The 26,190-nt window shown below is 38.6% G+C and overlaps 3 protein-coding genes across 4 annotated transcripts; 1 reads left to right on the top strand and 2 right to left on the bottom strand.

Moving 5' to 3' along the window:
* The first annotated feature begins 8,067 nt into the window (after positions 1-8,067).
* On the top strand, positions 8,068-18,639 carry LOC125194359 (putative serine/threonine protein kinase IREH1). Of its 2 annotated transcripts, none has more exons than XM_089056377.1 (17): positions 8,068-8,745; positions 11,189-11,259; positions 11,367-11,546; positions 11,622-12,983; positions 13,789-13,965; positions 14,042-14,284; positions 14,421-14,513; positions 14,600-14,740; positions 14,828-14,920; positions 15,424-15,634; positions 16,226-16,311; positions 17,250-17,338; positions 17,516-17,567; positions 17,651-17,707; positions 17,791-17,964; positions 18,050-18,127; positions 18,381-18,639. In XM_089056377.1, exons 1-17 carry the CDS (start codon positions 8,160-8,162, stop codon positions 18,462-18,464), a joined length of 3,777 nt encoding a protein of 1,258 aa, XP_088912503.1. In that variant the 5' UTR covers positions 8,068-8,159; the 3' UTR covers positions 18,465-18,639. The 2 variants fall into 2 exon arrangements, with proteins under 2 accessions (XP_088912503.1, XP_088912502.1); XM_089056376.1 differs by having other exon boundaries at positions 8,069-8,745; positions 18,047-18,127.
* Positions 18,640-20,859: 2,220 nt separating this feature from the next.
* Positions 20,860-23,520, bottom strand: LOC125196575 (putative inactive receptor kinase At1g48480). The gene is made up of 2 exons (XM_048095143.2): positions 22,091-23,520; positions 20,860-21,721 (listed from the first exon to the last, which is right to left on the bottom strand). The coding sequence occupies exons 1-2, from the start codon at positions 23,406-23,408 to the stop codon at positions 21,111-21,113; spliced, it is 1,929 nt and encodes a 642-aa protein (XP_047951100.1). The 5' UTR covers positions 23,409-23,520; the 3' UTR covers positions 20,860-21,110.
* Positions 23,521-24,926: 1,406 nt separating this feature from the next.
* On the bottom strand, positions 24,927-25,409 carry LOC125195183 (uncharacterized). The gene has a single exon (XM_048093368.2). The coding sequence runs from the start codon at positions 25,407-25,409 to the stop codon at positions 24,927-24,929; it is 483 nt and encodes a 160-aa protein (XP_047949325.2).
* Positions 25,410-26,190: the final 781 nt, after the last annotated feature.

Here is a 26,190-nt window from a genome sequence, read left to right on the forward strand (position 1 = left end):
ACCAATTTATTTTTGTTAGTATGTCTAGAATCTGTATAGTTTGTCGCTACGATATGTTTTTGTTTTAGACCCTAATCGTTATATTGGGCCTAGCCCGTCGTCTGTGAATCTATTTATATAGAAGGATGGCAATTCTGTAATCTGAAAAACAATCTAAATAACATTTGTTCTATGTTTCCTGCCCGTAGACGTAGATAACACAACATTAGTGAACCAGGTAAATTATGTGTCTCTTTACATTTCTGTTTGTCTCAATTACACAATCACTCCATTTTGACACAACAATTTTAAAATGGGTTATTAACTATTGAAAAAGATCAAGTAAAAGACCAACTTATATAGCATATTAAGGGAAGCATCTTGATATATATATGGAGATGCAGCTTTGATAATGGATTTCTTATGCATAGATTTGTCAAAACTTGAAGGTGATGACCAAACAAATAGAAAACTTATCGTCTTATAATATGTCAATGAATTACATAGAATGAGACCTAAGAGCATCCTTTAACACTGGTCCGGATCTAGGCCCCAAGTCCCCCCACGTCATTATTCCCCCAATTTTCTGGGTCAGGCCACAACTCCTATAACCCTGCAGGCCCATCAAGGCCTTAACTATTAAATTGCACTATTCACAATTACAAGTTATTTTACTCGTAAAATAGAAAGCGTTGAACAATTAAAACACAGAATATTCATTGTTCAATTGAAAACAAAATATTACAAACCCTAGAAATAAAAAATTACAAATCCTAGATAATAAAAATTTAAAAAATATAGAAATAAACAGAGTGGATCAATGTAGAATAAAGTGATAAATTAGTGGAAGAATGTTGAAAAAATGGAATATAAATAGGCAAAAATTTGAAAAAAAAAAAAAGAATTGGGGGTTCGGATCCGGCCCGAATACCCCATAACCCTAGGCCGGGCCGCAACCAAGCACATCCCGGGAGCTTCCAACACCAAGCCGGAATGCAACCGGGCGCGACCTGAGCCGCAACTCCCTCCCCTTCAACGCTGCAGGCCACGGGCCGGGACCTAGGTGCGGTCCGGCCCGTGGCGTTAATATCTACATTATATGACGCTCTAGAAGATTTCATTGACTTATGTAATTATGTATTGTCGTAATGTCCATTTTGTTAAATAAGGTTGCAAAAATTATTGTGTGCATGATTAAAAGATATATGTGTGTTTTTTCACAAGAAGCAAATCCTGTTTTTATGCTATGTGTGCTAAATACTACTCCCTCCGTCCCAGATTTGTAGTAATATTTTGCCATAAAAGTTCATCCCACATTTAGAGTAACATTTAGAATTTATCATATTTGCACATAAAATTTTACTCCATTACTAAAATTACACCCAAATGTCATTATCTATATTAAAATAAATCAAAACAAAAATAAAAAACTAAAAAGTCAAAAAGGGACTCATCAACTCACTTAATTTATTACACGCTCCATCATCTCACTTCATTTATTACACACTTCATCATCTCACTCCACCAACTCATTTCATTTATTACACACTTCATCTCTCACTTCATTAATTACGCACTCCACCAATTCCTTAAAACCCGTGCGATAACTAAGAGCATCCGCAGCGGTGAGAATTTTGGTGCTCGTCCGTCCGTGCCAGCGGCACGGCGCTGCTCTTAGCTAAGAGCACGTCCGTGCCGCTGAGCAGCCCTACGTGGCACGCTCTGATTGGCCAACGGCTACGTTTATTTATTTTTTAAAAAAAAAATTCGAAATTTATTTAAAAAAATGTTTTTAAATAATATTTTCCCACTTCCCAAAAAATTATATCCGTTTTCTACCCACTTTTAATTTATTTTTCAATTTTTTCCCCCAAAATTCACATTTTCATCTATAAATACCCCCACTTCAACACAAAAAAAAATCACATTCTCATCTATTCTATCATCATTCATCTACATTCTCTCATCTTTTTTCCTCATACTCTCTCATCTAAATTCCCGCCACACTACACAATGTCCGGCTCCGGCGATCACCCCTCCGGCAATCGCGGTTGGAACCACGATTGGTTCGACTCCGAGGTCGGATATAGTCCGGAAACCCAATTTACGGCCCCTCCTCAAACCCAAGGTTCGCAAGCTCCGGGTGGCTACCGTCCTTACCCGTTGCACGACCTAAACGCCCCCGGGTTCGGGTGGGCACCCGAACCCGGATCGGGAGGGAGCAGCAGCTCTACTCCTACTCCTACTTCTGTTCCTACTCCTCCTGTTCGTGGCACCCGCACCCCGTACACTCCGGGTGAGATGATGGCGATGTTCAAAACCTACTTGGCAGTCTCCGAAGATCCGGACGTCGGCACGAACCAAACCGGGGATACGTATTGGTGGCGCATCACTCGCCTCTACAATGAAACCCAGCCGGCGGGAACCATCTATCGCAATGATAGTATGGTTCGCAATTGCATCTACAGATGCAACGAGGCAATCGGGAAGTTCCAGGGGATTTACCTCCAGGAAGAGCGGTCGGCGTTGAGCGGCACGAACGAGCTCGACATCATCACTGCCGCCTTAGCGGCATACCAAAGGGAGGAGTTCAAATCGTTCAAGTACCTCGATTGTTGGCAGGAGGGGCGCCAACATCCGAAGTATAGGGGCGGCATAGTAGCATCCTCCTCCAACTCCTCCAGCAAACGGTCCAGGTCGGTTGCCCTATCCGACGGCGCCTCCGATGATGTGGCTACCCAGCTTGCCGGAGCTAACTTGGGTAGCCCCGACGCTGGCCCGAGCAGTGCCCGCCCGCAAGGAAGGAAGAAGGCGGCGGCTAACCGCCCCCGCCGTCGCGCCTCGACTCCATCCGCCCCCGCCTCCGCCGCCGCCCCCGCTCCCTTTGTGCCTCCTCCACCCCCGAACAACACGTTGTGGGCCATCTTGAGTCAACTCTATATGAACGATACGTCTTGGATGACTCCGGATCAACTTGCAACACATGAGCAAATGATCCGGGGTCTCAAGAGGCAATTGGGGATAGAGGACTAGTCTTCCACGTGTGTAATTTTTAATTTGTAGGATTTTAATTATGTATTTTTTATTTTCTAGGATTTTAATTATGTATTTTTATTTTTTAGTATTTTAATTATGTAATTTTTATTTTATAGGATTTTAATTATGTAATTTTTATTTTTTAATGTATTTTATAATGTAGAAATGTTTTTAATAATTGGAGTATTTAAATTGAATAATAGAATGGTGGGACCCTTCAGCTTGTCCTTAGCTAAGAGCACGGAAATGGGTGTTGTGCTCTTAGCTAAGGACAAGAAGTAAAAGTGGGTCCGGGCCCACCTTCATGCTCTTAGCTAAGAGCACGGATGATGATGCTCTAAATGTTACTACAAATGTGGGACGGAGGGAGTATCGTACATCTGCTTGCTGAATGACTGCGTTTTTTATTGAATTTGATGGATGGATTTGTTGATCATGACTTGCTTTCAAATGACTTGATCGCTTCAATTTAACATTAGTTTCTTTTCATTGATGACTTTGATGTATATATGTGTGCACCAGGTGTATCTATTGGGAGTCAGTACAGTCGAAATGTAGAGTAAAGATTTTATTTCCTAGAAAGAAAATTTCATTGTAATGAAGTCCTATGATAATTTATTTGCCAATGTTGATTTGATAGACATTGTTTATCAATTTTTTTTTATTTATGGAGTATATCTTAACTTATTAAAAGAACTCCTTCAAATAGGTTCCAATCAAGTCATAAAATATCGATTTTTTTTATAAAGTACTTCCTATATCCAATTAAAAATGAAACATTTTTCTTTTTTGGTTATCCCATTAAAAATGAAACATTTCCTAAAATGAAAACAACTTTATCTCTACTTTTTCATTTCTCTTACTTTACTCTATATTCATTAATTTACAAAACAACAATACATAAAATCTTGTGTCGATTCCCAAATATTTCATTTTAAGTGGGACGGAGGGAGTATACAGTTTAAAAACATTTGTCAAAGACGTATCTGCGGTATCAGTGGCTACGACACAAATGTTTTATAGGCTACGTACAACATTGATGGTAAACGATCTGTTTCTATCAGCTTTGTGTTGCAGTGAGAAATTAAAATTAGATTAAATTTGCATTTTAATAATATAAATTTATGGTGATGAATTTGAACATCCTTTAGGATGAAAATTATTTCGAAAAAAAAAATAGGATGAAATTTGAAATGAGATCAATTTTGTTTTCGCAAATTAAATAAGTTATGTAGGAGTAAAAGTATACAGAGAGAGAGAGAGAAATGGGGCGGGGTCGTCCATTTCCTTGTGCATTTAAATGCATATTAATAACCAAAACGCCATGGTTTTCAGTGCCACACATGTCACTGTATATCCACGACTCGTCACTCTCACTCACAAACTCCATTTATTGCATAATTTTTCTTTGGATTCAGCTTCATCAGAATCAGTGTCTCATATCTTTCCAATTTAAGCAGCCTATCATCTCTCCAACCCTCTCTCTCTCTCTCTCTCCTCGCCGTGGGCGTGTGTGACTGTGTGAGAGAGAGTGTGTGTTTGTGAGAAATAGTACTGCGTACGTATGTGCAATATTTGTCTTTGCCCGCCTTTGCGATACACAAGAAAATTAAAGCTGAATCCCTGCCCCAAATAGCATCTATCCCTTTAGATACCCCTCTCACTCACTCACATTTCTATTCTTTTTTTAAAAAGGGAACATCTTTTTTTTTCCATAAACTTTATTAAAATATTATTTTAGGTCCATCAACTTTGAAAATATCATTTGAGATTTGCCAATTATGTGTTAATATCATTTGAAGTACATTTTTACAATTTCCAAATTTTTTTGGACAAAAATACCCTTAATATCTTTAAGGGTATATATTTTTAATAAACTTATCATAGGGTCCTATTTTAATGCTTATAGCACCCTAATCCAAAATCAAGACTAAATCTCCACCCTTAAATTTTAAAATGAGTGGATGAGATTAAAGCTCACAAATCTCAATAAATAGTAGACAAAATATCAACAAAAGAGTAATATCATCATTATGTTATCATATCATAATTTTCGTGGGATCATATCATAATTTTTATATCAACATTGTGTATTACAAATATCAACAATATGACATTAGAATATCAACACAAGGACAAGAAAATATCAACACATTTTTATTGAGATTGGACATGCATAATATTGAGATTTTTCCTACAATATATTGAGATTTTTTGTTACATTTGTGATAAAAGTTGCTTATCAACATGTACGAAAATTGAAATATAATTTATCAAATTTCATCACCCGAACATCGTCGGAACATATGCAATTGAGATCTTGTTGGAATCCTTATTAAATTATCTTTAATTTGATATATTTTTTGCAAAAAAATAATTTAAATTGAGAGAGTTACGTAAATTTAAAGATTTGAGATGATTTTGAGAAGAGAGAAAGTAGTTAGTTATAATTAGATTTGACATTAATATCCTTTTAATTTAATTAATAATTATTTAAATTTAAAATATATTACACTTGTCATTATATTAACTACAAGATCTTCTACTCTAATGGTTAAAAATTGGTCTCAATTTTGGATTGCTAATTAGTTAGCAATTGATCACCTCCCACTTATCATATACTCATATTTTTTTATAAATATCTTTACTATATATTTTTGATGAATTTTTTAAATATAAAATATAATTTGACCTTCAATATTATCACTTAATTTTGTGACATGCAAGGAAAGATTCTTATTCAATTTTTTATATTAAAGAAAAATTCTTTATTCAATTTTAAAATTCTTTAATATAAGAAATTGAAGAAGCAATTTTACTTCGCATGTCACAAAATTAAGTGATAATATTGAAGGTCAAATTATATTTAGAAAATTCATAAAAAATATATTGTAATGATATTTATAAAAAAAAAATATGAGTATATGATAAGTTTATTAAAAATCTATACCCTTTAAGGTATTGAGGGTATTTTCGTCCAAAAAAAATTTGGAAATAGTAAAAAAATACTTCAAATGATATTAACCCATAGTTGGCAGACCTCAAACGATATTTTCAAAGTTTACGGACCTAAAATGATACTTTGGCAAAGTTCGTATACCAAAAAAGACGTTCCCTCTTTTTTAAAATAAGTAAAATTCTTTTCAATATTTCTTTTTGTTTCATTAGGATACATTTGACACATCAAATTAACCAATAAGCGAATCAAATTCCTTTTAACGTGAGAAATATTATGTTATGTTAGCAATTTAATCCTTATTACTATTGTGAGTATTTAGGAAATGTTCATAATTTTTCTCGCTTATCGCAACTTAGAAAATAAGTGTTCAATCCCCAAGGAGGAGGAAGTCTCATGGACATGGTGGTTGTGGCGGATCTTACTTTTACTCCATCTGTAAATAAGGAAGATTGGGCATATCCACTTGGGCCTTAGTTATTAGACATTAAATAAGAGTTGGGCCTGATCTTTTTTATGGCTGGGCCAAGACTATTTATTTAATTTGATGGGCTCTTTAATATGGTGTAGGCTTGCTTTAATTTGACGGTTATTTAGTGGTTTTGTAACTAGGTGGTCCGATAACAGAATTCAGGCCTGTCCTACTGAATTAGTAAGTGAAGCTCTTAATAGCCCCAACTTCGTAATGCTTAAAGTTTGTGGAGTATGCTAGTGCTCAACTTCCAAATGATTTCAGTATTGTAGTCTTTGTTGTCATGAATTGTGAGTAGCTATTAATACAGTTAATGATCTTGTCAAAATTAATTGACATAGAAAATCAGACTCGGTGGCATACGTGGCAAAATGACGTGTTTTCATAGATCCTTAACTTCTTTAGTTTAGCTGCCCAGCTCCATCTTTTAAATTAGGGATGTCAATCGGGCTAACCCGTTTGGGTTCGGGCCAGCCCACTCAGATCGCCGAGTTATTTGGGTGCGGACCATTCGAGTTATGGATTTTTCGGGTCATAAATTTTCAACCCTAACCCTAACCCTAACCCGTCGGGTTTTGGGCTAACCCATCAGGCTATTCGAGCCTAAAAGCTTTCGAAAATAATCTCTTGTATCAAAATTTTCTTCTATAAAATGATTTTAAATTTTAGATACTTTTTTCTTTTTAGTTTAGAATCATATAAAATCTTCGAATTTTCATAGTTTTCTTCAATAATACTTGAAAAGAAGCCTTTCATCTCAATCAACTACAATATAAATTAAAGCTTGTGTTCGTGTCATTATATGGCATTGTTCGTAACTAATTCTTTATGAAAATTAAAAATCATATCTAGTCATTATTAAAATGATAAATATATTAAGATTTTGATGGGTTAGTTCTTAATTTTGTCTTGATTGGCTTGAAGGTGGTAAGACATTAGTGACAGATGATGAGACGGTGCAATAATGAGTATGGAACTTGAAAGCTGATATTGTGGGAGGAGTGGAAAAGTGTAGAATGAAGATTGAATAAGATAATGATTGTGTAGAATGAAGATTGAATAAGATAATGATTGTGTAGAATGAAGATTGAGGATTCAAAAATATAAAAAGTTTCTAAAACTTAATATTTTATAATTAAAACCCACAATCCATCGGGCCGACCCGCAACCCGTTTAACCCACCAATCCATTAGGGCCAACCCGTTTAGCCCGTTTTGTATTCGGGTAATAAAGTTACAGCCCTAACCTGCTCATATAACCGGGTTGTTCTGGCCAGCCCACGTATTTCGTGTTGAATTTACATCCCTATTTTAAATTATATCCACGTTTGAATTTGGTTTGGAAATTCCATATTTGAATTTAGCTACATATGTCACCATCTATTTATTGTCATATTTCCATATTTGAATTTAGCTACATATGTCACCATCTATTTATTGTCAATGATCTACAGTTTATTGATAGTTTTTCATTTTATAAGGTTAAATAATTAGTAGTGATTCTATGGATTATGATTGAATATAAGCTCTTAAAGGTTTGTAATAAAATTTCAATTTTGCCTACTAATCCAGTTTTATTAAATTGCAAAAGAGTGATTTCCATATCACTCAAATCTATTAAAAGCCAATAAACCGGAAATAAAGGGTTCTTCTTCTCATCGCCTCAATGCTTTCTCTTCCGCACTCTATTCTCCCAAAATCACTCTAATTTCTTCAAATGGTGTTCAAGGGCAGATTTTTCTCTTCCAAAAAATCCGACACTTCAAGCCCAGATGGATCATCCAACAGCCCGCGATCTTTCGGCTCCAACTCCAATTCGCCGATCCGATCCGATAAGAAGAAGTCCAAAGACAGCTCTCCCGCGTCCTCCGCCGCCAGCACGCCGAAAAGCCTTTTGAAGAAGAAGGACTCGCCCAATTCAAGCAAGGCCACATCGTCTCCCTCGCAGCTGAGGAAATCGGAGGAGGCCTCGTTGTCTGTGTCCCCGATTGTGGCGTCGTCGCTGGGGCTCAACAAGATAAAGACGCGATCAGGGCCGCTGCCGCAGGAGAGTTTCTTCAACTTCGGGAGTAGGGAGAAGGGCGTTTCTTTGGGTGCTAGTAACTTATCGCGGCCGTTGGGCATTGGTGGCAATGATGGCGCCAGGAAGAAGGACAAATCGTTTCTTGAGAATGCGGATAATGGGAGTAATTCGGACACCATGTCCACGGAGAGTGGGGCATCTAGAGATCAGAGCCCTCATGTGCTCCAGGTGCAGGAACGATCGCGCCTCCAAAATGCAGAATCGTCGTCTGGAGCTGCTGGTATGCTTTTAATTTCTTGATGCTTAGTTCCATTCATCATTTTGGTGAATGCATATTACTTGGAAAGATGTTTTCCTTGTGATTTATTTGCTTCTTTGGTATCATTGGAAAAATGCATGATTTGGTCTGAATCACATGTGGTCAAATTGATTAGGAAAAATGCATCTGAGTTTGCTAAATCTGGACTGATATGTTCTTCTTCTTTCATCATTTAGCACCTATTATGTGTAGATGGTGATAGTCTCATTGGAAAAATGCATTATTTGGCCAATTATTATTCTTAGTCTTACACACAAGTGAATGCATGCCTTTACTTTGGTATGGCACAATGATTGATTTGGCTACTTTTTAGTTAACATAGAAGGAAATGTACAAATGAAGAGCATTGATCTAGTTCTGCAGCAACTTTAGAAGGCATCTTAGACCACAGTGAAAATAAAAGAATTGGATAACACTACTTTGACATCTAAGATTTGTGGGAGTCAACCACTGATATTTCAATTTTCCCCTGTGTGATATGTTGAACAGATAGTTTTATTGGGTCCCCAGGTATCTCTGAGGCCCTTTGCATTCATATGTAGAATCAAAAGCAGCTACCTTCATAATATGTAGTGAAAGGAAGAGATAATTCAAGCCAATCATATCTTACTATACTATAATCCAAAATAAACAAGATTTCTTAAATTCATATTTGTTCTGCACATTGTTGATTATTAGTTTCAAGTGGGAATCCACATTTGCAGCTAGTTAAATCATGAGAAACAAAGAATAGTTTCTCGTTCCCTTTAGAATTCTAGATGGGAAAGAATTGACTCAAGTCAAATTTCTTGGCTAGTTGACTGATTTTGAACTTTTTGACTGGATTATCTGGAATTTACCCTATTTATTCTAGAAATTTAAAAAAGGATGAACTAGCATTGGCTTTTTTGGTTATTTGTCTGATTGGGTTTCTAAACCATCTCAACCACTCAAATCATCTTATTCTCAAGACTGACATTGGTTTCTTAAAAGCAAATTTCATGCCAGATTGCCAGTTAAGACAAACTTAGAAACAAAATATGTCAAAATTAACAGATGTAGTACTTTGCTTAAATACAGTAGTAGGTCAAATGATGGAATCATGCAATTAGCATATCACTCCCTCATTTAGAGCATAATGTACTCCATCCGTTTCCTAAAAATAGAAATTCTTTCCTTTTTGGTCCATTTCCTGAAAAATAGCAACTCTCCATTTTAGGAAATGGACCCCACAATCCACTAACACTAATTCCACTACTTTTTCTACTTCTCTCTCTTACTTTATCCATTTTTTCTCCTCCTCTCTTTTATTTTACCAATTTTGCATTAAAACCCATGTCGTTTCCAAAGTTCCAATTTTTAGGAAATGGAGGGAGTATATAACATTAGAGGATGGCAGGATGCTTAAGAGGTCACCAACTCTCATGTGCTAAATGATGATAGTTGTGTAATATGTAAAGTCTTGTGGGCCTAGTAGAATGGATCTATAAGGAAAATCACATCTTGGTTTTAGAAAGTAAGCTGTAAGTAACTTGGCAAGTCATACCAAGTGCAGAATTTAATAAATAGTTTGTACAAATTTATCTAGGTGATGGTCTTATCAATGAATGTAAGGATACCTTCTCTTTCAAATAAACTTAATGACAACAGTTATTGGTTAAGAAACATGTTCTCATGATTGGCATTTTATAAGGTGCTTGCATTCAAGGTAAATATGTAAGTGAGACTTGTAGGAAAAAAATCAAAATAGTTCTCCCTCCTTCCCATAGTAGATGTCACACTTGGGAGAAGGCACGGGATTTTAGGAGATGTTATTTTGTGTGTTAAGTGGTGAGAGAAAATATAATTTTATAACTGATGTGAGAGGAAACTTTTTCCAAAAGAGTAAATGTGACATCTTTTGTGGGACAAACTAAAAAGGAAAGTGTGACATCTATTATGGGACGGAGGGAGTAATATGAAGAAGGTACTTATGTCTATTCCTAATCAATGCTTGTACCAGGACCTTATTATCTCTGAAAGTGAAGATAGCTAATGATATGCAGTAGTGGCTCATTTTTTCACACTACAAGTGACTGGAGATTCGACAATAATTGTGCAAAATAGTCATTTATAAACTTAGCACCGTTCTAGGCGATCTTGAAAGATTACTGCCCTTTTGCCATTATATATCTTACTTTTCAATCTTCTCCTGTTCTATTGTTTTTCTTCATGCTCATGTGGAGTCCAGGCACTCAAGCCTATTGCATGTATAGTGTCCATAATGAAAAAAACCTTGGGCATATGTGGCCTTCTAAGAGATGTTACTTTATGTGACTGTGTTGATGGAATGATTATAATAAAGGAATATTGTTGAAAACATCTTTTGATTAAAACCACTTATTGGAAAGTCTGCATTCATCATCTTTCACTTGGGCTTTTTCAGGCCAATTTGGCTCATCATGGGATGAATCTGGAGCTCTCAGGAATTCAGATGCATGTACTCCTGAGATGAAGGTAAAAGGGTGTATTTAGATTCTACAAAGCATCCAATTCTACATTTCCGGTTGAATTTAGATTTGCATCTACGTCTGCAAGCTAGCTAATTTTTAATGCTTATGTAGACATATGATTGTGATAATCCAAAAGAGTCCGAGTCACCACGTTTTCAAGCCATACTTCGTGTTACAAGTGTTCCTAGGAAGAGGTTTCCTGGTGATATCAAGAGTTTCTCTCATGAGTTGAATTCTAAAGGTGTACGTCCTTACCCATTTTGGAAGCCTCGAAGGTTAAATAACTTGGAGGTAATAATTACTCTAAAAAAGACTTTTTGATTATTTTACTTCTGGATTTTCATGGATACTTAATAATTGAAACAGGAGGTTTTGGCTATGATAAGAACTAAATTTGACAAAGCAAAGGAAGAAGTGGATGCCGATCTGCATATTTTTGCAGCAGACTTGGTAGGAATTCTAGAAAAGAATGCCGAAACTCATCCGGATTGGCAGGAGACAATAGAGGACCTGCTGGTTCTGGCTCGGACTTGTGCTATGAGTTCTTCTGGTGAATTTTGGCTACAATGTGAAGGAATAGTGCAAGAATTGGATGACAGGCGTCAGGAACTTCCCATGGGCATGCTAAAGCAACTTCATACCCGAATGCTTTTTATTCTCACCAGATGCACTAGATTATTGCAATTTCACAAAGAAAGTGGGTTGGCGGAGGATGAGCATGTATTCCCTATTCGTCAATCGCTACAGACAGCAGATAAACTAGTTCCTCAAGGTCCAGAGAAAGAAGAAAGGCGTTCAATTGATTTAAAAGTTATCAAGCCTACATCTACAAGGAAGTTTTACAGTCAAGAACAATCAGAATGGAAGAAAGACCTTGCTGTACCAGGAAATTTACAACCTTTACTTGTTGAAGCCACAAAGAACCTAGATTCTGCTGCCAGTAGAAACAGGATGGCATCTTGGAAGAAATTTCCTTCTCCTTCAGGGAAAAGCCCAAAACAAGCTGCCTCTGTAAAGGTGGAGAGTAGTGACAGTATCATGCAAGCTTCAAAAACATTAGGTAGTAGAGGAATCAGTGATGCTGAGCTAGTTACTGACAAGGTGCCCGAGCTTCCCTCTTCTAGAGATGCACATGCCACATCCATAAATCCTAAGCACCAACAAAAACCTTCCTGGGGGTATTGGGGAGATCAGCCAAGTGTATCTGATGAAAGTTCAATAATATGTCGCATTTGTGAGGAGGAGGTTCCCACTTTGCATGTTGAAGACCACTCTAGAATATGTGCCATTGCCGATCGATGTGATCAAAAGGGTCTAAGAGTCAATGAGCGCCTCACTAGAATTGCCGAAACTCTTGATAAACTGATGGAATCTTTTTCAACAAAGGACATGCAACATGGTGCTGGAAGCCCCGATGGTGCTAAAGTATCCAACTCAAGTGTGACTGAAGAGTCCGAGCTTCTTTCTCCGAAATATAGTGACTGGTCCCGCAGGGGCTCTGAAGATATGCTAGACTGTTTTGCTGAACCCGATAATAGTACCACGGATGATATGAAAACTTCCATGTCATGTAAAACTCGATTTGGTCCAAAGTCTGATCAAGGAATGACAACATCATCTGCAGGCAGCATGACTCCTAGGTCACCATTAATGACACCACGTACGAGCCCAATAGACTTGCTATTGTCTGGAAAAGGTGCTTTCTCTGAACATGGTGATCTTCCTCAGGTATATCACTGGCTTGCAATAAATTATTGCTATTATCTTCTTTCTACAGTGTCCTTTTAGCATTAACAATTATAATTGACCATCACCTCTTAGATTCAGATGAAACTGATGCATCTTAATTTCTTATTGAGCTTACCATGGCAATCATCCTTCTTGGCTTTCTTCTATAGTCTCCATTCGTCTTCCATTTTTTTGTAACGCGATTATCTTGATATCTTCTTTTGAATGGGAAGTCAACTATTAAAATGCAATGCAAACCCTGTATACCGTAGATTTCTTGTTATTCTGGTAAATGTACGATAGTCTATTGCATCCAGTTATTTTGTTGAATGTCATTGGAGGATCCATCAAGATATGCATTGTATAAGGGTTGGGCTTGCTTTTCCACTCAAATGGACTACATGCCTTAGGCTAGTATGGATATCATGCCTTTGAACGTTTAAGTTAAAATTATTTTGCTCATTGGATTAGGGGTCTTGTTAACTCTATTTCAAAACTACAAGTCAGTGAGTAGTTTATTTTTCCCCCCTGCTCTCTCACTCTCTTGCTCTTTCTTCCATTTAAAACTTTGACAAGTTTTTTATCGTAATCCTTAAAATTTTATGGAACTATTCTTTATGTAGTATGGGGTCTGTGCTTTAACGATAATCAGCTTTAATGCGATAAGAAGTATAGTATGACAGTCTTATGCACTATGATGTAGTAACATAATCGTATATTAGCTTTCAGTTCTTTGCTAGATAATTTTGACACTTTTGCTAATCATATCTATAAACAATATCATATGCACTTTTGGCCAATGCAGATGAATGAACTCGCTGATATCGCTAAATGTGTAGCAAACACCCCTCTGGATGATGATCGCTCTTTGCAGTACCTGCTTTCTTGTCTTGAAGACTTGAAAGTTGTCACGGAACGTAGGAAGTTCGACTCCCTAACGGTAGAGACCTTTGGAGCTCGTATTGAGAAATTGATCAGGCAAGTTGATTTTGTTTGAACATTGTTTTAGACTAGTTCTGGAGTAACCATTCTGAAAATTTATTAAATCACCCAGGGAGAAGTATCTACAACTATGTGAACTAGTCGATGATGACAAAGTTGATATAACAAGCACTGTGATTGATGAAGATGCTCCGTTGGAAGATGATGTTTTGCGAAGTCTACGAAGTAGCCCAGTTCATTCTTCCAAAGACCGTACCTCAATAGATGACTTTGAGATCATAAAACCAATCAGTCGTGGTGCATTTGGTCGGGTGTTCCTGGCAAAAAAGAGAACAACAGGGGATCTATTTGCAATAAAGGTATGTGGAAAACTTCTACATATAGGGTATGTAATACAAGAGCATATCTGGTTTTTAGATAATGCAGATAAAATATGGGAAAGATAATATTGACCTAACAGAGTAGCTTGATATTCCTAAGTTATCTATTCTGCAGGTTCTTAAGAAAGCAGATATGATTCGCAAGAATGCAGTGGAGAGTATTTTAGCAGAACGTGATATATTGATATCTGTTCGCAATCCTTTTGTGGTGAGCCATTTATGTATTATCATGATTTGCTCTAATTATGTGTTATGATCATCTATCTCATTTTCAAATTATATCTGATTTCCTAGGTCCGCTTCTTCTATTCATTCACTTGTCGTGATAATCTGTATCTTGTAATGGAGTACTTGAATGGGGGAGATCTTTATTCCATGTTGAGAAATCTAGGCTGCTTGGATGAAGATGTTGCTCGCATATATATTGCTGAAGTCGTAAGTTTCTTTTGCGACCTTTTCCACTTATCCGTTTCCTTATACTTGGGTAACTAAAAGACATGCATCGCCTGCAATAATGAATAGGTGCTTGCTTTGGAGTATCTGCATTCTCTACGCGTGGTTCACCGTGATCTGAAACCAGATAATTTGTTAATTGCACATGATGGCCATATAAAGGTTTTCTCATTTCCCGAGTCATTTTATGCTTTTATGTTAAATTCTCATAGATTTACTTAATTTTTACCTCTGGATGTTTCTTCTATTGGTTTTACTGTGGATCTATGATTCCATTAGTGAACTTTTATTTGATTGTGTAACTATTATATCACTGGCCTTGCACGCACACAATTATCGTGTATTTGAGCATTATAGGTGAACATAGAATTTGACAGAAACTGGGTAATTGATTTGTTTTCAAATTCTATGTGTAGGTTGCTTGAATTGTTGTTTTAAGAAAATAATTTACTTTTAACAACTCATGAGCACTATAATGTCATATGATCAACTTTGAATTAAATTTTATTTATGGTTTTATAAACATCGAACATATGAGTTCTCACAGGAAATTATATGTGACAACTGAAGCACATGGAACTTGTGTCACGTCTTAATTATATGTGAAGGAAGCTCATGATTCTTGCATTCTGAGGTACAAAGATTCTTGCTATCAATGTGAACAGTTAACAGACTTTGGACTATCAAAAGTTGGTCTTATCAACAGCACTGCCACTGATGATTTGTCGGGTCCGGCCGTCAGTGGAACATCTTTAATGGATGAAGACGAACCACCATTATCTGCTTCGGAGCATCAACAAGAAAGGCGTAAAAAACGGTCTGCTGTGGGAACTCCAGATTACTTAGCACCTGAGATTCTTCTTGGAACTGGGCATGGTTGGTGCAACTTTTCCTATTTCGTTTTTGGTTTTATTAAGTACATAGAAGTGCTACACCAATTTCATTAGGATAGTCTCAGCACCAGCAAAAGTGTCAAAAATCATCTAAGAATCTAACAAAGAATGAACCAGAAATTAAGCAGGGTAATCTGAGCACCAGCAAAAATGAAGTAGAATATCTTTGCCATTGTAGTTCTTGCTAAAGTGGTATCATTACCTTCTAGTACTGCTTCTGATAAAAAAAATGCAGAGAGAAGAAAAGAATGTGACGGTGGCATTCTTTGCTTTCTTTAGAAACAAATCTCGTCATTGTGTTGTACTTTAGAATTAATATAAATTAGTTGTTTTTCTGTGAAGTAAGAGTTCTCCACTAGGGGTCCAGGTATTGAATTGAACTATTTGTAGTTTGTTCATCTTTACTCACTTTTTTATATTATAAACATTGTCGACAGATGAGTTCTAGCATTTTTTCTCCTTGTGGTATTTTTAAGACTTTATTTTTCCAAGTGAGATTTTCTCATGTATATCTTGCATATAACTTGTTGGTTTGAAATTCATAACTATATTGTGTATGTGCGCCCTTCTTCAGGATTTACTGCTGATTGGTGGTCTGTGGGAGTTATCTTATTCGAGTTGATTGTTGGCATCCCTCCTTTCAATGCTGAGCACCCTCAGGTTATTATACTATTCAATTTTTATACTATCTTCTCCATCATAGCTTTATATGTACTTTCATTCATACACATTCTTCTGTTTGGGTTTATGGCTGAGAATTCTATGCTGAGTATAGGAATGTGCATTATACATCTGAGGATATTTTAGGTCATCTTAAGCTCATATATCATATCTTTGTTGTTTAATCATCTGCGTTGATGTGAATTTTTTTCCCACTTATGCTGAACGGTAGAACTTTTTATTTTGGGTGTTTAGCTGGACTCAGGTAATGTGCATATCTGAGTTTGAATTTGTGTATTTGTAAATTTGAAACCTAGAACAAACAAATGTATGAGATGCTTCTGCATGAAATTTAGGGATGTCACTTGGGCTTCCTCTGACTCTCTCAACTTCTTGCATAATCAACAAAACACATTCTTTACAATCTAGTTTTTGGATAAATTCGTACTCTTACATTTTTTATGCACAGTGATTCATCTCCTAAGATGTTTTTTTAGTGCTTGTGATATTATCTTGGGGTTCCAAGATCTCTATATTATAAAATATAATGATCACATAAAAATCAAATGGCTTCGAGTCCACCAGTTATTTTACATGTTCACCTTTAGAACTGATGAGCTTATAGCACCATTGATCAAAAAATGCCAATTCTCGTGAGACCTGATTGAGGAAACATGAATGTATTTCTTATTTATTCAAATTATAAAAACATTTAATCGGGAATGTAATTTCTCAACCATATAACTCATGCCCCCCAGTTGACCCTGATAAAATAGAAATCATCCCCTGCCTCCCCTTTACAGGAAAATTTACCATTTATTAATCACCCTGAATGTCATTTCGACTTTTGAAGTGAAAAAGGTCATCCATTTATTTTGATTTGCTACTCATACAGTGTCCTCAAACTATGTTTCTTGTTTTTTAAACTTTCTTTGTAGAAAATATTTGACAACATTCTGAATCGGAAGATCCCTTGGCCTGAGGTGCCTGATGAAATGAGCTACGAGGCATTTGATTTGATCGATAGGTAAGAAAATTATAGTATCTATTTCTACTCTTTCTGATGCAAGGACAGTATGCATACCTTGCCTAAAAGCATTTCTTCTTTTAAAGTTTCTTCCTATTAAGTTTCTTGTCTTTGTTAGTTCATATTATGAAGATTCTAGTATCTGGTTATTTTATTCATTTTCATATCCACTGGCAGGTTATTAACTGAAGATCCTAATCAAAGACTCGGAGCTGTAGGAGCTTCAGAGGTAGTAACATGTCGTGTAATGGTCCCGTTTGATTTCTTCTGTTTTCTGTCATCCATCTGATAAAAAGTATTCACAATGTGCAGGTCAAGGAGCATCCATTTTTCAGAGATATTAACTGGGATACACTTGCTAGGCAAAAGGTTTTGATTGTATATGCTTATGAACATTGTATTGGTCCGTTTTGCCAAAAGCAGGGATGCCTAATATTCTTGTGCTCTCGCAGGCTGCTTTTGTTCCTGCATCAGATGGTGCAATGGATACTAGTTACTTTACTAGTCGCTACTCCTGGAATACTACAGACGAGCATGTTTATGCTGGTAGTGATTTTGAGGATTCCAGTGACAATGGTAGCTTAAGTGGTAGCAGCAGTTGCCTAAGCAATAGGCACGAAGAAGTGGTACTTACATTATTTAAATAATTGGAACCAGCAGTTCTCTTATATTGCTTCTCTATCATCCTAACTAATTTGGTGGCAATAGCAGGGGGATGAATGCGGGGGACTTGCTGAATTTGACTCGAGCAATGATATCAATTACTCATTCAGCAATTTCTCATTTAAGGTAATCCAAAAATTCGTTTTCTTCTCTAATATTTATTAAGATTGCATTCGATATAAAAAAATTCCAGAATGTCAACCATTTCAAAATCGGAACTCTTTTTTCACCCCTTATTTCTCAGCGTTTATGTGAATGCCAAGCGGCAAGTAAGTCGATTCTTGCTGCAATGCAAAGAGCTAGTACCTAACTCATGCTCAAATGCCAGCCTTCTTTCTGTATTTGCTTCTCATTTGGTTTCATTTTTTGGTGACTACAGAATCTTTCCCAGCTCGCATCCATCAACTACGACTTGCTCACCAAAGGTTGGAAAGATGATCCACCTACGAATTCCAGTACTTAACCGTGATCTCATCTCTCTATTTCCTTGCTCCCTTGTACCTGCATACATGCATGATTTCTTGGGGGATCAAATTCCCAGTTTCCGATCCTTGTAAATATATTTTGGATTATCTCGGCCAATTAATCTTGTTTATGTAAATGTACAGATGATGAAATAGAATTTTTGGCTTACCATATTTGGAATTTTGCTCCAGAAATTCATCTTTGGGTTTTACTCTAGAAATGGAAATAAGGTATTTTTGTTCCTCAAGAATTTGTCTTGATTAGAGATATGATATCACTAAGTATATGTATGCATTAAAAATTTAAAACACGAGATCAGATTAGTTAAAATGAAGTGCAACATTAGTATACTACTACTAGTATTTATGATCTCATGTCACTTGTTACCCACAATTCTATCATCATTTTTCACTTAGACATCATTTAGTATAGTAGGAGTAATATTTATGTGTGTCGTCTTTTATTGTTTTAATTCGCACTTATTTTATATACTCCCTCCGTCCAACAATAGGAGTCCCATTTCTTATTGGTGCGGGTTTTAAGAAATGTTAAGAAAAGTGAGTGGAAGAAAGTTAGTGGAATAGGGGTCCCACTTGTATATATTAGTTTTAAATGATATGTGAGTGGAATGGGTTGGTGGAATGTGGGGCCTCTTTACCATTTATAGTAATTATGAACCGGGACTCCTATTTGTGGACGGACCAAAATGGAAAAACGGGACTCCTATTCGTGGACGGAGGGAGTAATATCTTAATTAAATTTATAGGCGAATAGTTCAAAATACAAATTTCATCAAAATTGAAAATCACATAATTTTTGTGGCCATTAGTGTATGCGATCCTCCATCCCATTGTCTAATGCATGTAATTGATGTTGCCAAACATGTCGAGAAAAGCCGTGTTGTGCCTCGTGCATATAGAGTAGTTGTTGGAAGTCTTGGGTTGTCAATGACCTTAAATATTCCACGCCAAATATATCTCGAATGGCATGGCTGAATCATTTGAAGCCTTTCCGCCCCGTTGATTCAACTATGTGTAGGACTTGTCAATCGGTAGTTCTGTTAGTCTTATTGTTGATGTACATTTCTGGATCATTGAAAGCCTATGCGCATGAATAAATCTTTGCACATATGAAACTGACAACGAAATACACCCTTCTCATGGCGGATTGTCGGAGAAATAATTCCCCACAGAGCGTGTGGCAACGACTTCTCGTTCTCGGTGAACATACTTCTTCAATCATACTTCAAAGGCTAACGACTGTACCTTTAACTAATAACGAGCAATGGCCGACGTGACTATTTTCCAAATTCTATCACACTCATTGTCGGACTGATTCGGGACAACATTGTCCCCATTATTGGAGAAATTACCGGCGCGTATGGTTCCATAATTTGAAAGTATAATTCAAACAAGATAATGACGGAGGTGAAACGGCGGATGCTGATTTCTCCCTATTGGGGAGAGAATATTTTTATGTCTCATTATACCCTTGCGCTTGAATTAGAAGTATATATTTGTTGAACTTTGAAGGTAATTTAACACGAACGTTTTTGCAGTGTTAACCCTTTCTCTCTTTTTTTTAGTGAAATCCAACTCATAAGAGCATCTAAAGAGTGAAAAAACTACAAAATTCATGAAAAATAATCAGACACGAGAGAGGGACCTCAAATCCCGAAACTTGGACCACCAATTTTACCACGAGGCCTCGAATCCCCACACTTTGGACCACCAATTTTACCTTCTTTTTTAGTGGCAACATATATACACACATATTTTAGTGGGCATAATGTTAAACTTTATTCTGAATTCTCAACATCATCACTCTTTTACTACTACTTATTTTTATGAGCGTGAGATTGCAGATAGCTGTCACCTTCACTAAACCTCTATTTGCAAAACATTTATATGTTTATTCATTGCACATTTGGTCCCAACTGATATTGCTGGCTTTATTTATTATTACAGTTAGGTAAATTTAGTTTTTTGGTTGCTCAAATAAAGAAAATTCAAGATCCCATATACATTCACCTAATCGGACCGGCAATTCAAGACATGTTTTCGTAAAATGTCAATTTACAGCCTAATTAGGTTTAGATTTAATTTGCAAATAAAGAAAATAAGATGAGTCAAAGTGGACAAAACGCAAGATCCAAATGACACATGTAGGACAAGCTAACAAATAGTATTGGTACAAATTTTTACTGCATAGTTTTAGAAATAAATTTATACAAGCTCGATATTGGTGGGTAACATAATATCTATATACTATCAAAATCGTCCACAACCTTTATAGAATAAAAAGGCCAAATTACATTAATTGATCCAACCAATGCCTTGGAAACAGAAATAAATTCACCAATCAATATAATAGAAAAGCTGAATAAAAACAGATAACAAGAAAAGGTTAAAGCTACTTAATAATTACAGAACAACCATATTCCACCCCTCACAGTCAAAAAAGGGACAATTGTGGAGTACTACTACAAATGTGAGCTGTGAAAGCTGACAAACAAGAATTGAGAGCTCAAATTTAACAAACGAGTACAACTTCATGCAGAGATCAAGACGGAGTAAAAATGTTGATGCTACTTTCTCTTTTTTCCCTTCAAATCTCAACTAGAATCAATCAGTTAAATTAAAAATCAATCTGTTTCGCTCACTTGATCAGGCTGTTCTTTCAAGCCTTTCAAGCCAGAGGACCGGAGCTCCTCGATGCGGGCGGCGACCTGAGAGATCGAGGGCCGGTTGTCCGGGTACTGAGCTGTGCAGTCAATCCCGAGCTGGAGGAGCTGGACCATCTCCTCCTCCAAATCCTGGTGGCGGAGGAGCTCGAGGTCGAACACCTCTGAGGTCCACTCTTCACGAACCACAGACTGCACCCACCGCGGCAGGTCCACCCCGTCCTCATTTAGGAGGGCGTGCGTGGGAGCCTTCCCCGTGAGCAGCTCCAGCAGGAGGACACCGAAGCTGTAGACATCCGCCCGCTGGGAGACTCTGCGGGGGTCGGTCACCTCCGGGGCGCGGTAGCCAGCGACGCGCGTGGGGGAGGATGGGGGCCCGACTAGATGGTTCATGCCGAAGTCTGAGACGCGTGCTTCATGTGACTTGGTGAGAAGGATGTTGGAGGACTTTATGTTTCCGTGGGAGACGCCGGGGCCTTGCTGGTGGAGGTATTCGATGCCTCGTGCAGCTCCAAGGGCAATGCCGGACCTCATCCCCCAGTTCAACGGCGTGTGGCCAGCTCCCTTGTTTCCTGATCAAGAACAAGAACCACCACAGATTTTCATCACCAACCAAACACACAATAAAGCAAGACAGCAGCAGCAATAGGATGTTCATGTCAACAACTCCACCTAAAGCAAGTTAACACTTGGAAATGGAGATGATTATACTACTAGCATTTTACAATAAAGCTACACTAAAGAAAAGATAACTATCTTAATCAAAGTAATGTACTAGGATTTAATTAGGATGAACACAAGATATTGGCAAACAATGAAGAACCATTAACTAAGACAGCAATGGAATTCAAGAACTATCAAACAAGCATGCATCCTCATTTTCTTGAATCCCACAAATCCACACCACAATGCAAATGAGAACAAAATTTTTGAGGGCTGACCATGTAGAAGTGCAGAAAGGCTTCCCATAGGCATGTAGTCATAGACAAGAAGCTTCTCCTCTCTACTATAGTAGTAAGCCCTGAGAGGCACCAAATTCAGATGATCCATAGCTCCAACACTATCAATCTTGTCCTTGAACTCCTTCTCCGAAATGGTCACATCCTTGAGCCTCTTCACTGCCACTACCGTCCCCACCTCCAGCACCGCCTTGTACGCCGTCCCAAACGTTCCCTTCCCAAGCACCTCCGCCGAAGCCCTCAGCAAATCCTCCAAATCAAACACCCTCGCCCCACTCCCGAAGAAAACCAGCTTCTTCACATCCACAGCCGCATTGCTCTCATTGCCCTTCGCTACCGCCGTCGCCGCTGATAACTCGTCGACGCTCACAGCCTCTGCGGCGGCAGAGTCGTTTTCTTGATGCTTGACCACCGCCGCTACTTCAACTGACCGCGCCTTGTTCCCGCTCCGCTTCCTACACAAGAGAAACAGTAGTAGCAGCAAAAGAAGCAGCCCGAGAACAGATCCAATGGCAATTCCGGCAATGGCGCCGCCGGAAAGCTTCTTCTTCTTGTCCCCCCCAAAGGTCTGGCCGACTCCTCCGGCGGCGATAGCAGGGTCTTCGCCGGGACACAGTCTGTCAAGAGGCTTCCCACAAAGAGACGTCGCTAGAAATGAATCCTTTGATTTCGCGAGAAGGCCTTTCGGAACAGAGCCGTTTAAATTATTGAAAGAGACGTTGAATTGATCAAGATTTGGGAGGTCAATGTCTGGGAGATTTCCAGTGAAGTGATTGTTCTCCAAGAAAAGGGTGCGGAGGCGGGTCAATTTGTTGAATTGGGGCGGAATTTGGCCGGAAAAGTTGTTGGAAGCGAGATTGAGCCGAACTAGGGCGTGGAGGGAGAAAATGGAAGGGGGCGGGGGGCCGGAGAAGTGGTTGCCCTGGAGGTAGAGGTTGCGGAGCTGGGTGAGGGCGGAGAGGTCGGAGGGGAGGGGGCCGGAGAGGTGGTTGAGGCGGAGGCTGAGGGTGCGGAGGGCGGTGAGGCTGGAGAGGGCGGAGGCGGGGAGGGGGCCGAAGAGGGAGGCGGCGGGGAGGCGGAGGGCGGTGACGCGGTTGTCTTCGCAGAGGACGCCGGCCCAGTTGCATGGGGTGGTTAGGGAGGTGTTCCAGAACAGGGTGCGGCCGCCGACGGCGGAGCGGAGGGCTAGGAGGGCGGCGCGGTCGGTGGAGAGATCTGAGGCGGTGGCGGCGGAGAAGAGGAGGAGGAGGAGGGGTAGCAGCAGTGGTGGGAGTTGGAGGGAGGCGAGTGTAGTCGGCATTGTTGAGAAGAGAGAGAGAAAGAGAAGGGTTGATTTGGATGGGGAGTTGTGCTGAGAGAGAATATCAATGCAGTATGCAGGCTCTCCTCTGCTCTCTCGTATATTTGACACAGATATGTTATCCAGGCTGTGAATGAATGAGATTATGAATTGATAAATTGTTTAAAATAACAATAATAAGAGAATGATCCTAAATTCACGTTTTAACACAAATGCTAAATTCATGGCATTTCAATAGGACTTAACTAGCTACCTACCTACTAATTCAATAGTCTTGTAATTTCTTGATTAGATAATCCTACATGTAACATTTGTTTAAATGCCTCGAAATGGTTATGGACCCAATTTTGCCCATTCATTGAACTATATAGTACTACGTGATCATGTCAAAATAAGGAGTATATTTGCATGCTATGAAATACTTCCATATCTGGTAGCATTTGTTTACAACTTTACATAATTATTAGTAAGTCATTTTAACATTTTAATGTTGTGAGTTTGGACATTTAAAATACTAACGCTACAAAATCTTTGTAAATTGTATAGTTCCAGACTTTCAGTGGCTACAGTTTAGCATTTTGATCTCTAACATCAACTAAAGTTTTTTCTATATGAATGCATGTGTTATAAACATTGCGCTTAGATTTCTGAATTTAGAAGAAAAAAAAACTAGTACTAACAATTGCATAACACATAGTAGTAGTAGTATTTTGTCAAAGATTGGCATAGTATTACGTTATAATACTCCGTAGTCCGAATTAGCTTAGTATAAAACATTTGTTGCTAAAATGAAAAAGCAAATCCAGTATACGTACTAAACAATAGGGGAGTATATGGATTGAAATTCTGATAATTTAAAAATAATAGATAAAAAAAAACCCTAGTTCTGGTCAACTTGACAGGTAAAAAGTAGGAGCCTGGAGTATTAAAAAAATAATAAATAAATAACTGTTCAGTTGTTTGAGCTATGGAGTACTATTTTTTATCAAAAGATCCTTGGAATGTAGTGGAATAATTATAAATTTTGGAATTTGTCAGCTTCTTTTGTGGGAAACGCCCCACATATTTTATTGCCTATAAAGTGGACGAATAGATAATATGTCCAAAATGCTGTTATTTTAACAAAATTACTGATTTTTACGGTGTACTTAAGAGCACCCTTAACCCCGTCCCGAATTTGGGCTGCAAGTCCCCTCCACGTCATTATTCTCTCAAATTAGGGTTCCAGGCCATAACTTTATTAACCCCGCAGGCCACAACTCGAGCCACAACTCAGACCACAACTATTCATTTGCACTATTCACAACTACAACATATTTTAATCATAAAATAGATTACGTTGAACAATTAAACCCGGAAAAATTCATTGTTCGGTCAGAAAATAGAAAAAGAAAATTACAAATCCTAGAAAAAGAAAATTACCAATCCTAGAAAAAGAAAATTACAAATCCTAGAAAACGAAGATTACAAATCCTAGAAAAAGGAAATTACAAATCCTAGAAAAAAGAACTACTTTTTCTACATTTGTGCATGAAGGTATTCGATCATCTCACGGTGCAATTCGAGCTCGTACTCCGACATTGTCGAGGTATCCCTCGATGTCAACTCCGTCAGCTGGCTCATCCGCAACGTAATACTCATATCCAACATAGAGTCTGATATCTTGTCCAAGGAAGGATTGGGTGGCGGCGGTGGCATAGCGGAGTAGCTCGCAGTTGCCTTCCTCTTTGCTTTCCTCTTTGCCGCCTTTGTGCCCATCGGACGGCTTTCAGTACCAGGAGATGAGAGGAAGAAGTCCTCGTCTGTCACGTTGAGGTCGATTGGCGGACCTCCTTCGCTCGAAGTGTAGTGTCCGGCGGCGACTTTGGTTCTCTTCGCCGCCGCTTCAGCCCCACCGGTGTACTTCGGGCTCTTCTCGACAAGCTTCCAAACGTCGAAGTACTTGAAGTGCTTCTTCCCGTCAGCGAAGTAATCTGCCTTGGCCTTGTCCACAAGGTCCATCTCGTTGTGCCCGCTCGGCTACATCCGGACTACGTTAGTCCACTTGCCATTCCAATTGTTAATCTCCTTCTGCACCCGACCCCAATGCTTGCGTAGCTTCACGTAGGTACGCTCGAACGAGCCTTCGGGTCGACCAACATTGTACTTATCTGCAATCCGCAGCCAGAACACTTTGCCGCTTTGCTGGTTGCCGACCACAGCGTCCTCGGAGACGTCGACATAGTTCTTGGCCAGCCACATTATCTCCTGCGGACTATACTTCTTCGGCCCATCCTCATCGGCAACCTTGCCCTTGCCCTTGCCCCTCGGTTGAGCGAGCTCCATATCGCTGATATCATACTTATCAGTGCTAACTGGCGATTCCATGTCCATATTGGTAGGCAGCCCGGGACTAGGCGTTGCATCTGGATTGGGTGTCGGCGGCACTTGCCAGTTATGGGAGTTCACGAAATCGTCCATCTGGCGTTGGTCGCTATTAAACCAATCCATAGAACTAAAAAAGTGTTGAAATGCTAGAGGATTGAGAGTGAGAGTTTGTATGGAAGAGTATTAAAAATGGAGCAAATATAGTGTATAAATAGAAAAACAAAAAAAAAATGAAAATTCGTGGGGACTTGCGGCCCGGCCCGAACGCAATTAACGTCGTGACGGGCCGCAGGGATGCGGCACGGGCACGCATAACGCCGGCCGGGACGGGACTCGGGAGCGGCCCCGGGACGCAACTGCATCCTCGGGACCGTCCCGGGCCGGGACGCAAGGGGCTCCAACGGTGAATTCGAGC

Source organism: Salvia hispanica, chromosome 4 (assembly GCF_029641045.1).
Source record: "Salvia hispanica isolate PSC_SH4W2 chromosome 4, Shi_PSC_v1, whole genome shotgun sequence".
Classification (NCBI taxonomy): domain Eukaryota; kingdom Viridiplantae; phylum Streptophyta; class Magnoliopsida; order Lamiales; family Lamiaceae; genus Salvia; species Salvia hispanica.

Coding starts and splice junctions, on each gene's coding strand:
- LOC125194359 (XM_089056376.1), top strand. CDS start 8,160: ATGGTGTTCAAGGGCAGATTTTTCTCTTCCAAAAAATCCGACACTTCA. Junction 13,966..14,041: donor TTGAGAAATTGATCAGGCAA/GTTGATTTTGTT, acceptor TCACCCAGGGAG/AAGTATCTACAACTATGTGA. Junction 14,514..14,599: donor CTGTTCGCAATCCTTTTGTG/GTGAGCCATTTA, acceptor CTGATTTCCTAG/GTCCGCTTCTTCTATTCATT.
- LOC125196575 (XM_048095143.2), bottom strand. CDS start 23,408: ATGCCGACTACACTCGCCTCCCTCCAACTCCCACCACTGCTGCTACCC. Junction 21,722..22,090: donor CCTTTCTGCACTTCTACATG/GTCAGCCCTCAA, acceptor GTTCTTGATCAG/GAAACAAGGGAGCTGGCCAC.
- LOC125195183 (XM_048093368.2), bottom strand. CDS start 25,409: ATGGACCTTGTGGACAAGGCCAAGGCAGATTACTTCGCTGACGGGAAG.